This window comes from Hemiscyllium ocellatum, chromosome 23 (genome assembly GCF_020745735.1).
Source record: "Hemiscyllium ocellatum isolate sHemOce1 chromosome 23, sHemOce1.pat.X.cur, whole genome shotgun sequence".
NCBI classification, from domain to species: Eukaryota; Metazoa; Chordata; class Chondrichthyes; order Orectolobiformes; family Hemiscylliidae; genus Hemiscyllium; species Hemiscyllium ocellatum.
Window position 1 is genome coordinate 41,100,972 of NC_083423.1, and position 13,779 is coordinate 41,114,750.

Here is a 13,779-nt window from a genome sequence, read left to right on the forward strand (position 1 = left end):
GATATTTATTCGATACTCAACATTCATAAAAGTATATTGAAGAATAGAACATTTTGGGCGATTGTTCCATAACTAACTTCACAATAGATCTCACTTACGTCACATCTTTAACTCTCACTGTTTCATTCACTGTAACAACAGAGACCCCTTCGATTAGCATGTGGATGTGTTCCAGGTTGCCATTTGTTCCCCTGCGGATCTGGATGTTAAAATCCTCTCCGGGACCCTTGCACTGTCGGCTCAGTATGAAGTTGCACTTGGATGCGAAATAAAAAAAGTCATCTTGGAAAGTTCTAAATGCTCCTCGACCCCATGTGTAACAGTTCCCTTGAAGCAAGGAAGAAAAGAATATTGGCGTATTGATACGACAGGAATAAGAACTTCTACATGAATAGCATTAAGTCAGATGCACAAATACATTAAAAGAATGAGCACTAACCAACACTGCTCTGTGGTGGCGTATCATCTCCAGTCCCAGGAAGAAGGAAATGCACTGAGCCATCCGAGGCTAATTTAGAAAGAGACATATAATTTGTAAGAGTGAAGTACAAAGTAATGTTTTATTTTGACAAAAAGTACATCATTATCTAAAAGGATTGCCATGAATCCTCATGTCCTGTATCAATATTTTCTTGTTACAATCACAAAGCATTTCAGAGTATTTGATGAATAGAGCCACAAGTCTGTTATTTGCTGTTATTTACACATTAAATCAGTAAGTGTGGTCCAAAGAGAAATTGAAACCAACCAAAACAAGTGACTCAGTTGAAGACATGTACCTTGGAAATGTAAACATTCAGAGGAAGCAATTGAAGGAGAAGTTCTGGGTCTTGTTTTAATCTTTCAAATAACCTTAATGGGTGAAATCTTACAGGGCTATGATTGATGTGGCCTATGGTGAGATCTGTGACAGAACTGGGTAAGAACTCCAGTGAGGCCTAGCTTAATGTCAGCAACATTTCACATCTTTTTTGCATTTACTGGGAGATATGGTGAGTTTCCCAGCACTCCATGGTGTGGTCCATTAGCACTGACCACATACACCCCGACAATGCCATTCACCGTGTGCTGAAATCCCAAAAACCTTTATGGTACTTTGATCTTCCATCTTAGGCTGCCAGATTTCATTGTTATGTTACTGTCAGATCACTGTGTGCTGTAGGTCACATACCCAGCTCATGGACTGGACCAGTTATGTCTCCAGGCTCTTCTTGATGCTAAGTCCATCCCTATATTGCCTTTTTATGTTTTGTCATTTCTGCCAGATATACCAGGCTTCTCTCACATCACTCCGACTTTGCTGTTTAGTACACACACAAAGCCAGGATGCTTGGCGTTGTTATCAGCAGGCCTTACTCGAGGTAAGAGAGATAGCTTTTGCTTAGTGGGTTCTGTCAGACTCAATGAAGGACAGCTTTTGATACCAGGCCAGAGGCTTTGGCGCAGTCAGTCAGCCATGTGGGGCAATCGGAGCCAGGATGCTATCCACATGAGGGATAAGGAGCAGAATGTCAGACAGCCAACAGCTTAATTTACGACCTTTTGTGCCATTGTGGTTTACTTTCCTCCTGGAATGAGAGACAGAGGTGGATATTATGCAAGATTAAAGTGGGTGACATAGCCTTAACATTCGGTATTGTTGGGGGGGGGGGGATCTTAGGTGAGTGAGTAGCAGCACAGAGGATATTCATGTTGGTGAGGGCTGGGGCAATACAGTGAGTGGGGAGGAAATCACAGGAAATAGTGAGAGTGATAGTCTACATTCCATCTAATGTATCATACGTTGACCTGCAATTTCCATACACGGCAACAGATTCCAGAACTGGAAATCAATGTGTCTGTGTGCCAGTCAGAATGTGGGATAACCTCCACCTGTCTGTGTGGCTTTGAGGGAACATTGGTAGGAGAGCAGGAGCCTTGATAGGAGCTGTGTTCAGTAGCAGACAGCAATTGAGTCTGCAGCATTGGAGAGAAGATGGTAACACCTGTATTGAGGGGGTGGAGAAAGTCATTGACCTTCTTCCTTCACTGCTAGGCCTGCACCAAGCTGGTTGAGGTGGCACTCGCTAAGGTTTCTTGTGTCAAAGCCTACTGGTTCGGAGGAAAGAGGACATCTTGTGTCCGTGCCAGCTGAAAGACCTCCAGGAACTTGCCTCCAAAGCAAGGTGCCAATTTCCCCCATCTGGGGCAACTGGACAGGGCAGCGCTGGACTGATGGCACTTCTCCGTATGTACAATGACTTTTTCTAGATGGTGGAGGGGACAAGCCATATCACTTTGTTAGGCAGATACCTGGTGAGTGGTCAGTTGTTTTGGCAATGGCCTGTGGTTAAGATGGGGTTAGAATTGGATGTGAGGGATGCCACAGGGGCAGGATAGGTAGCTAAAGGGGTGAGTTGAGAAAGATCCAGTGAAAAACTCAGCACAATGTTCATTTAACTGAAACAAAAAGATTGAGCCAAATATTTTTATTGAGGTTCAGTCTTATGCTATGCCATGTCAAAATAGAGTGCACATGGGATGCCTTCAAAATGAAAGCATTTAAAGAAGACAGTGTTGAATTGTGTAATTCATTACTCTTATAATGTTGTTTAGATGTGTTGATGCCAAAGTCTGAGAGATTGAGTTTCTTCTCTTCTTTCCCTTCTATCTGGTCATTTTCAATATATAATTTCTGCATTTTCAATTTTCCCCTTTGTCATTTTCCAGCAAAATGGCATAGAGTTCACAACCAAAATCCCAAGGCCACTCACGGGACTCCAGCTGCTGTTCTAGCAGAGGTCAGCAAATCCGAATGGATAAGAAGGAAACATGCCTACGGATTCTCCGAGGATATCATAGTATTAACTTTTGTAGTTCAGCGCCTCTTTATAAGCAAACACAGCTTCATATGCCAAGTGTAATAAATTGTCAGATCTAATGTCAGATAGAATGTCACATAGAAGTACAATGAAAACAAAAATCTCTGATACTCAATTCCAACAGGGGTACTCAGCTCTTAACCTCATTACAGCTTTGGTTCAAACATGGACAAAAGAGCTGACTTCCAGAGATGAGGTGAGAATGACAGCCCGCATGTGGCATCAAGGAGCCCTAGCCAAACTGATATCAATGTGAATTCTGTCAGTCTTTTTAGCTTCAGGACATCTCTTTGATGCCTTTGATTCTAATCTTATTGTAGGGGTTCCTCAGGACAACTTCTTAGTTTGAATCATCTTCAACTGCTTCATCAATAATCTTCGCTCCATGCTAAAGTCCGAAGTGAGGATGTTGGCTGACTATTGAACAATGTTTCATACTATTCATGACTCTTTGGATACTGAAAGATCCATTGTCTATGTGTACTAAGACCTGGACAATATGGAGGGTCTTAAGTGGCTAGTTACATTTGCATCACACATGTGACAGTCAGTGACCATCTCCAACAACAGAGAAAACATCTCTGCTTGATATTGACTGACATTACCACTGTTAAATCTTCACTATTACCATCCTGGGCCTTACTACTGATGAGGAACTGAGTGAATAAGTACAGTGGCAACAAGTGCAGGTTAAGTACCAAGAATTTGAAGTGAGGAACTCACCACCTCGCTCTCCAAATTCTGCCCACCATATATCAGGCACAAATCAAGAATGTGTTAGAATATCCTGCACTTGTTTGGATGTGTAGAGTTTCGACATCATTCAAGAAGCTCAATACTATCCAGGGAAAAGCAATCTGCTTGCTTGGCACTCCATCCACAACCCCCACATTCTCTCCCTCCGCCATGAAGAACCGTGGCAGAAGTGTGTTCCATCTACAGAAAGCCTTGTAATAACTCACCTAAGTTCCTTTGAAACAATTTCCAAATCACAACCTTGACTATCCAAAAGGACAAGGCAGTAAACGCATGGGAAGACCTCCGTTTGTAAGTTTCCCTCTAAGCCACTCACCACCCTGATTTGGAATCATTTTGCCATTCTTCACTGTCATTGGGTCAAAGTTCTGAAATGCACTCCATGGTGCACTTACACTCCAACAACTACAACGTTTCAAACAGGCAATTTACCACCACCTTCTCAAGGGCAACTAGAGATGGTCAATAAATCCAGCAATGCCCATCCCGTAAACAAATGGAGGTCAGTCTAAATATATTTTCACAAGAGAAATTAACTGTAGCAAAGGTAGAATTATTTGTCTGGTGGTACACCATGCCTTTGATTCTAATCTTATTGCCATGTTCCAAAGGGTTAAAACTGAGTACCATGAACTTTTACAGCTTTTTAGATAGGCAAAGGATTGTAATGCTGAAGATTGTTATTCGCTGGATTATACTGGCTGTTAACTTTTTAAAATTTCCTTGAATGAGACGTAATGATTAAGTGTCTCGTTCCCATAGGTAGGTTATAGTTGAGGCTTACTCACAATTGTTTCCCGAATGCAAGGTGAAGCTATTAATGTTTCAGAGGCCAGTGTACAGCACCAATGTCACAGTGCTCCAGCACACATTAAGTCTGCCTTATCTACATTGTAAGATTAACTTGCTCCAGCTCAGGCTGATGGATACAGATCAGTGCATCGAACTTTGTTTACTGTTCACTAAGGCATTTGAGATACTTTTGAGTGTATTCATGGAATGACTTTGAGAAACAAATGACCCAAATTTGGACTGAATAATTTTGGATTTTTGATCCAAATTCAGATTTAAAGCATCCTAAATTTGGATTTCCTCCAAAGAAAATCTGGTGACATACAGTGCAAATACATTACGGAAATTACATCAACTTAAGTTATAAAAAGCTTGGATCCTACAGCAACTTAGTAGTGTATCAGCAAGTGACAATTGTTTTGTTCTTTCATGGAAAATGAGTGTGATAGGCAAGGCTAGTATCTATTGCCGAATGGCCCTCAACAAGGTGATTACGAGTCACTTTTTTTTAACTATTGCAATGTAAGATAATGCAAAGATTTACATTTTGCATGAGCATTATGAATTAGTGACGTTGATTGAGAATAATTGACATTGACCACAAGAGCTCACTAATCCCCTGTCACCCTTAAACTGTTTCATTTGCCATTGTATATCATCTCTTTTGCAGATATGCAATATTTTAGCTTTATGAAGAGCGGAGATAAGTTATAAAGAACAATTAGTGTTAAGATTTAAGTTGTAAAACATACAGATATTTTTACTGATTTTTGAATTTTGAACTCGTGGCTTACAGGTTTTCTGTATACCTCAAGGGGTTATAATGATTAACTTGTAAATATTTCTCTAACAATGGTGAGTTATTTTGAAACACCGTATTATGAACTTCCTGGAGAATAATGGGGGTTTGTTTACATTTGGAGAGTTTACAAGTGAACAAAGTACGCAGTATAGTGTATTAGGCTATTAGAGTGAAGGTTCTCCAGTTTTGTTTTCAGCTTAGGGGAAACGCATACAGCTTTGAAGAAAACTTTTTATTTTCAGTTTGGGACAGTTTGCAGAAGTCTTGGCCAAAGCTGTACTTGCAAAACAATTATTTCTTTAAAAGGAAGTTACCTTAGGATTGTCAAGAAGGACAGTATCTCAGTATAAGGAGTTTAGTTTAAATGTTCCAGATGAGAAGGGCTTGATTAAAATCCAGAAGCAGTTATTTGAAGCTGAGAAAGTCTAAGATCAGTTGTATCAAAGCTCTTAAGATGGGGAATTGAGGGCACAGTTAAACTTAAACACTATAACTGTGAAATAGAAAGGAAGTGTCTCTGAATACTGTAAAAGAGTGCTTTGGGATTAACCAATAATATACCACTATGATCTTAAATAGGCATTTATGTCTTTCTTGCATAGCTATAGACTCACAGAGTCATGCAAATGTACAGCATGGAAACAGACCCTTCAGTCCAACTCACCCATGCCGACCAAATATCCTAATCTAATTACATTTGCTAGCACTTGGGCCATTTCCTTCTAATCCCTTCTTATTTATATACCCATCCAAATGCCTTATAAATGTTGTAATTATACCAGCCTCCACTACTTCCTCTGGCAGCTCATTCCATGCACACACTATCCTCTGCATAAAACAATTGTCCCTTAGTACCCTTTTAAATTTTTCTCCTCTCACCCTAAACCTATGCCCTCTAGTTCTGGACTCCTCCACCACAGGGAAGAGACTTTGTCTATTTACCCTATCCATGCCTCTCATTATTTTATAAACCTCTATCAAGTCACCCTTTAGCCTCCAATGCTCCAGGGAAAACAGCCCCAGCCTTTTCAGCCTCTCCCTATAGCTCAAACCCTCCAACCCTGGCAACATCCTTGTAAATCTTTTCTGAACCCTTTCAAGTTTCACAACATCCTTCCAATAAGAGGGAGACCAGAATTGCACGCAGTATTCCAAAAGTGGCCTCACCAATGTCCTTAAATTTCTTGAAAACTTGAGAAAATACTTCAAGGTCAGCAATGCTTTGGTCAATTGCTATTTCTCACAAAAAGTTAATGTACAGAATAGCACATGTATTCAGATTATTTTTAAAATTGTGATTATGTGACTTTTCCCAATAAAACAATAAAATGAATATAATATGTGTCCATGGGTAATGGATATGCATTTGAGTTCATGCTCAATGAGCTGCCAGAGGAAGCTGCCAGAGCCCTTCATGAGGAATGGGCATCTTTCCTGATGAAGGGCTCTGGCCCGAAACGTCGAATTTCCTGTTCCTTGGATGCTGCCTAACCTGCTGTGCTTTAACCAGCAACATATTTTCAGCTCTGATCTCCAGCATCTGCAGACCTCACTTTTTACTGACAGAAATTGCAGCCAATCCAAATTCCAACAAAACCAATATTTAAACATTTATAATATTTCAACAAAGCATGTTATACTTCTAATTCAGACCTAATAGAAATGCAGGTTTTGGAATCGACATTGTTCAAAGTTAAAAATAAAGGCTATTGATATGCGTTCACCATTTTAATTCAGTAGTTTGAATATTAACTTGTATTGATCATTTAGATTTTTTCCTTTCAGTCTATAATTTTGGCAAGGATAGGACCTTAGAAATCAAACCTCGGTAGCCTTTCCAATCAGACAACATAATGATTAATTTAATGGATGCAACTGAGATTTGTTTGAATATTAAAATTCACAAAGTTTCTTTCCAGTCTTTACATTAGGTTTATATTAAAAACAACAGACCATAAAGCCATCATTTTGTAAAGTTTTATTAAATAAATTGCTCTATCAAGACCAGTAAGGGAACACAAGTAAGTTTGCATTAAAAATATCTGAAATATATTGGAAAACTTGTTTAAAAGTTGGAATATTTAAATACAGTGAACAGACCTGAAATAGACACAATTCAAAGCTTCACTAATGTAACATTGTTAAAGAAATCATTTATGTATAGTATAAACATTGACAAGTGTAATATATAGGATTAAAAGGCAACTTCAAGTAATTCTAGTATTTCAATTGTCAATTTTTGCTCTCCATTTTGCATTTCACTATTGCATAAGAGCAAAATATATAAATTTCAGAACATACAGCAACAGTCTCTGCAGCACAGTTAATACATGGTTTGCAGCATTGTAGATGGAAAAACACATAGAATCCCTACAGTGCAGAAAGAGGCCATGCAGCCTATTAACACTGTACTGACCCTCTGAAGAGCATCCTACCCAGACCCCACTCTATTCCCTATTACCCTGCATTTATCATGGCTAATCCATCTAGCCTGCACATCCCTGTTCATTCTAGGGCAATTTAACATGGCCAATTCACCTAACCTACACTTTTTTTTTACTGTGGAGAAAACCAGAGCACTCAGCAGAAACCCATGTAAAGAACATGTAAACTCCACACAGACAGTCATTGAAGGTTGGAATTGTACATAAGTCCCTGGGCTGTGAGGCAGCAGTGCTAACCACTGATGCACCATGCCTTAAGAAAATGTATAAATACAGGTAAATTCCTTGCAAAGCCTACTAAATATTTGTCCTCAGCTCCATAACTTCAAAATTGCAGACTATTTAATCAAGACCAAATTTCTTATTGAAAATGATGTTTTCACAAACTAATTATGTATTGATTAAAATATGCCACTTGGCACTAATTATAGTGTGATGCATGCAATCACAAACTCACATACGTAATATCAGCAAACACCTACCATACATAGAATTTTTCTTTACTGGACCTTCAAAAGGATTTGTATGGGAACTTGCAAGGAAAAGATTGCTTACCTTTGATTTGCATCAGCACCACAATAACAAGCGATAAAGAGTATTTCATTGCAGATGTTGAAGCTGAGAAATTATCATTTGAAGGATTTGCTCCCATTACCTGAGGTTCCTCATTGCAGTCATTTATATTCCTGTGGGTGTTAGCCCAATAGGAAAAGAATGAGGAAGTCAAAAAAAAACTCATTTTGGAGACTATTTCCATTCTATAGATGTTTTATTGTGGCCAATTAATCATCTACTTGAGATAAACAGATTTTTAAAAAAACTTTAAATGGACTAGGAACCTTAAGGATACATTGTGTAAACACTAAAGATGCAGTGATGGAATTTGCCTTTGGTAGGGATTGCAGATAATTGTAGGAGTTTCAATGACACACTTAAAATTTAGTGAATGACCTGGAGATTGTTGATTTATCTCCATTCCAGACATTGATTACACTTTGGTGGTGAAATAATCCATTTATTGCAGTCAGTTAAGTTTGCAATCATCTCTATAATTCCCAGAGTATTGTTGATACATCCTACATACTTGTTTTAGTTTTTCTATTCAGTTTGGTTCCAATGTCAACCATCTATCTAAAATATTCATACATGGAGCAGTGCATCCAAGCAGTTAAGTATTAGGTTTTTGTTTGGAAAGTAGTTTTAGGAAATTTTCCTGAAAAATATCAGTTCCAGACTCAAATTGTTTCCAAGTGGATGCTTTGCAGAAGTGTTTTATCTGTAACATTGTGAACATATCAGATTATTGAAGATGATAATGTAACTATGTTCTGAGCTCATTTGTCATCTCTCTTCCCTATTTCCTTCATGTATTATTGTCAAAACATGCACAAATGCCAGAATCCTGTTTATAAGATTCATAGTGGTAGCAAAGGGCAGTAATTTCATTTTTAAGGTTGAAAGCTCAGGTAATCATTAGCGTATCCCGTGGTGAATTTGTAAACCTGAATTTTATGGATCATGGACACTCAGTCCCATAATCCTGTTCTTTAATTAAATTATATCACGGTTTTCAATATCTCAACTCCATCTCAATGTTTCGACATTGCAACCGCTAATACTTTGGCTCAACAAACTCTTATCAAACCGTTCATTGATGTCCAGCTGTAAGAATGTTTTGGAAAATAGAAACAGTTCAAGACTTTCATATCCTTTGTAGGAGAATTGAATTTAGTAAGCTTGTTCATTGTTAAAAGTATTCCTAAATCACTCCACTTCAGCAGCTTGCTAATTGGACTTTGCTTTGTCAATGGCTGAACATTTGTCAGCTGGGTCAAGCATTAATCGGTTCTGATGCTGAATCCTGGGATCATTAATTGTGTTACAGGGTCAGGCAACAATCAATTGGACACTGAGCTGAGAGTGTCATTGTGGTCTTGGGAATCCCCTGCCCATATGTAGACCACAAGAAACTACTGGAATGGCAAAAAGCAGAGTTGAGAAAACAAGGATGTCATGATGAAGCAAAAAATTATATCACCTGGACTTCCCACAAGCAAAGTGGGAACTTGGAGAAGAAACAGATGAGACAAATACACCAAGGAAGATGCCAGAATGTGAGAGCTTTCTATTGGTCTATGAGTTCAGATACTCACCTACTGTGTGAGTCTACTCCATCATCAGAAGACCGATGACTAAGTGGCATATATAGAGATCTCATGCAATTGTAGAATTTATATTATGTTTTTTAGGAACAATGAATTAGATATTGATTAAACTAATTCACCCTGTGAAGTCTACATTTGTTCCTATGTTGATAGTAATTCTAGTGTCCAAGATCATATAGAGCATGTTGGTCTCCACTTTTGCATGTGAAACCATATCCTTACATCAGTAGCTTAGTTCTAATTAAGAATGAATGCTCCGAAACTGTGGACTTCACATGAGAAGATATTCTTTTATCAACTCTATCGATTTCTTAAGTTGCTTAAGCACTTCATTTGATTTCTCCCCAAGGAATGGATAAAATGAGTCTAGTTAGACAAATAGCAGTATGATTATTGGTGCTATATGTCTGTTAAATACTAGTGCTTGTGTTGCACATACTCTGGCATTCCCAACTCTTAACATTCCCAACCTTTACCTGTGTTGATTGGACTTTGTCTGTCTGGGTTGTTAGTGTACTCCAATATTTGATCAGATAGAAATGTTTCTGATCAACATAAATTGATCTGAAATGTTGGGCAGAAATTAATATGGTGGATGGAGTCTCTCTTATCAAGCAGGGAATCAACTGGTTTCCGAAGCCCTCCACTGGAGAAGCCTAATTGAAATTAATTGGCCGTCAAGTGCTTGACTGGTCAGTAGCAGACTTTTCCCAGAATTTAGGATCCAGGACAGTGCTTAACTGGTCAGTATTTCCCAGGATTTAGGATCCATGACTGATGGCTGCTGCTGGTAATACACCTACCAGAGGCCCAGAATTCCTGAGAGACCTGGGGTCATGGTGAATGAAGGATGGAGTATGCTGGGATAGTGTCACTGGTTAGTGGGGCAACAGAAAAAATGAAAGAAGAGGCAGTGGCTATCAGCATGTCACCTTTATAATGTTGGATTCCTTGGTCAGGTACTGAATGCCTTTCAACATGAAACATTCTCCTAAAAATGAGCAAATAAATCCAGCAAGTCCATAACTATCACTCAATCAATCATAGATTTGAGAGTAATTGTCATGGATAGGCAACATGTGCTGGTCTTCCCAGTGATACCTACATCCCATGGAAATATTTTTAAGAAGTAATTACTGCAACCCTCAATGGTCTGATCTTGTGGAACAATGTTTTATGTGTCACCTTATCAAGTGCTTTATGGAAATTTAAACTAAATCCATTGCTTCCCCTTAACTAACCTGTTTGTTATTCCTTCAAAAATGCAAACATAATTGCCTTTTCATAGATAAATATTTTGACCCTGCCTAAAAAAGATGGCTGGGCTAGCACAGGAGATAGTATTTGGACTTACAGGAGCAGTCCGCTCCACCCTTTTCCTTATGTTCTTTTCATCTTCTCCTTTCTCTTTTCTTCATCTTCAAGGCCAGAGTGGTGTTTGCAAGGAAGTGGCTGCAGTGTCGGAGATCTGGATTGTGACTCCTGGCGGCAGTGACAGTGCCCATAGCCTGGACGCTAGGTGATACTGGCCAGAGTGAGGCCCCCCAATGACAGTAAGTCCAGAGCCTTGACTCTTGTCAGTGGCTGGGTCTGGATCAGGACCTCCTGGTGACAGTAGGGCCAGAGCCTGGACTCTTGTCGGTGGCTGAATTCAGAGCTGGGCTGCCTAGTGATGACAGGCTCAGAGCCTGGACTCTTGTCAGTGACTGGGCCCAGATTGGGGCTCCTGGTGATGGTAGAGCCAATGCCTGGACTCTTGTCGGTGGCTAAATTCAGAGCAGAACCTCCTAGTGATGATAGACTCAGAGCCAGACTCTTGTCAGTGGCTGGGCCGAGTCAGGGCTCTGTGGTGTTGGATGGCAGCGGGAGCAGGGTCTTTTGGGACATTGCCATTGGCATTGCTTTTTCCAGAGTGGGACTCCATGAGGGCAGGAACATTTTGCAGAGACCCAATTTGAGCAGAAGATGAATTCTTATTTAAGTAATTTCTTTTTGGCATTCAAAATGGCACCAGATTGTGACAACAAATCACTTTACATTGTATCTTCAAGATATATGTGACTATAAAATCATTCATTCTTTTTTTAATTTTCCAAGTACTCTGTTATCACGTTCCTAATAATAAATAAAAACTTTTATTTTACAATTGGTGTCAGATTAACTAACCACCAGCTCCACGTTCTTCTTTCCCTCCCCACTGAATAGTGATATTATTGGTATGTGTGTCACATTTCAACAAGCTGGAACTGTTCTAGAAACTAGAGAAATCTCGGAATCGAAGGAGATACATGCAGTGTTGGTACACTGATTGCTTTGTTTGACCTCGGGAATCTTAAGGCTGTTACTTTCTTTAATTTCCCCAGTATTTTCCTTTTATTGTTATTAACTGCTTTAAGATTCTTATTTTCATTACAACTTTCAATTCCACCTTTTCTGATGTGATTTTTATGGAGTTCACTGTGAACAAAAAGTATTTGTTCAGTATCTTCTTCAACTGGTTATTCCCCGATATAGTAATGTCTGTCTCTGTTTATAAAGGCAACTACATTTACTTTTGCTAATTAAACACTTAGGGAAGCTCTTATGATCTGTTTCTGTTTTTCTTGCTAATTCACTCTCACATTGTTTTTTTTTAACCTTGCCATCAATTTCTTAGCTTTCCATTGCTGACATTTTAAAGCCTTTCCAATTTAAGTGTTATTACCTTTACACCAATGCAAATTTTTTTCATCCATTTTTTAAAACTTTGCTAATTGATCATAATTTTACCGTGTCAACAATGGAGTTTTTATTCCTCAAGGGAATGTACATCTTTTCTGTGCATGTTTGTTGATTGTGCATTCTCTCACAAACAGAAGTCAAAATGTTGGGCTGGCTTTTCTGTTTCTCTTAACATCTGGCACCAGCAGAGTGTCTTGGCGTAAGTCACATTCCAGTAGCAAACTGTTTTCGTTTCACCCAACACACTGAATGGCTATGAAAACACCTGTCAAGGCAGGGAATTAGTTTTGGGCCCTTTCTCATATTGAATTGAAAATTTGCTTGATCTATTTGGAGATCTGGGCATGTGTGCTGTGAAAGATCTATTGGTGAATCCAGTTCACTTGGTATATACATTGGTATGCTACTTCAATACTGCATACTTTCTAATCTGCAAAGAATGGTTATGGGGATGGTTCAAGTGGTCTTCTAACAAATTGTTGAAAGCAACCTGTGAAAATATTGGCACACTCCTGGACTAACTTCAAAATGATAGTGTCAGCTGACCAAAAGGAACTTTGCAGAAGATGTGCGATGAGTGCACAGCAACACATTGAACTTGTCGTAAGCCAATTATTACAGGAAAGCCCTGAAAAATCTTATGATGGGTTAAAGGATCTCTTGATCTTTCATTGTCTGGGGACAAATTTCAGAAATCTAACTTAAAAACCTATGGAAATGATTCAGGGCAGATAAGATTCCAACTTTTACTCCTGAGATTGATTAATTACCAAATGTAACAAATATATCAAATGCAACACTAATTAATTTTTCAAAATCAGTAAAGAAGCCTTAATGATCTGTGAATAGATGTTTTGTTCATTAATCTTGTAGCTTGTTATTTGTTTATTATATATTTTTTCCAGCCAAAAATCATAATGACCAAAGGTGACCTTGAGTGCTACAGATGATGGCACAAACGGAAATCAGGGAGATTTATGTTGGAACTAGTCATGCATTGAGAGAAAGTCCAGGTAAATTGAATTTTTAGTGATCATTAACTATGAAACTAGATTTAGTTCCTCGACTTATAATTAATTTTCAATTCTTTAATCACTTGGGCTTAACACGGAAATAAGTCTTATAAGTTTATGTGGAAATAACAAAATATAATTTATGACTATAACGAAGATATTTTTGGCAATATGGAAGTCCAGTCATGGTGAAAGATCAACCTCAAGTTTTTTTGACTGTTCTAT

General features: G+C 38.6%; 1 protein-coding gene across 1 annotated transcript in view; it reads right to left on the reverse strand.

Annotated features, from left to right (window-relative positions):
* LOC132826611 (mucin-19-like) overlaps positions 1-8,307 on the reverse strand; it is a 52,205-nt gene extending 43,898 nt beyond the window's left edge. Inside the window, exons 1-3 of the mRNA XM_060842565.1 lie at positions 8,211-8,307; positions 440-508; positions 99-327 (exon numbers count right to left, since the gene is read on the reverse strand). Coding sequence (XP_060698548.1) covers positions 99-327; positions 440-508; positions 8,211-8,307 — 395 coding nt within the window. The remainder of the gene's footprint in view (positions 1-98; positions 328-439; positions 509-8,210) is intronic.
* Positions 8,308-13,779: the final 5,472 nt, after the last annotated feature.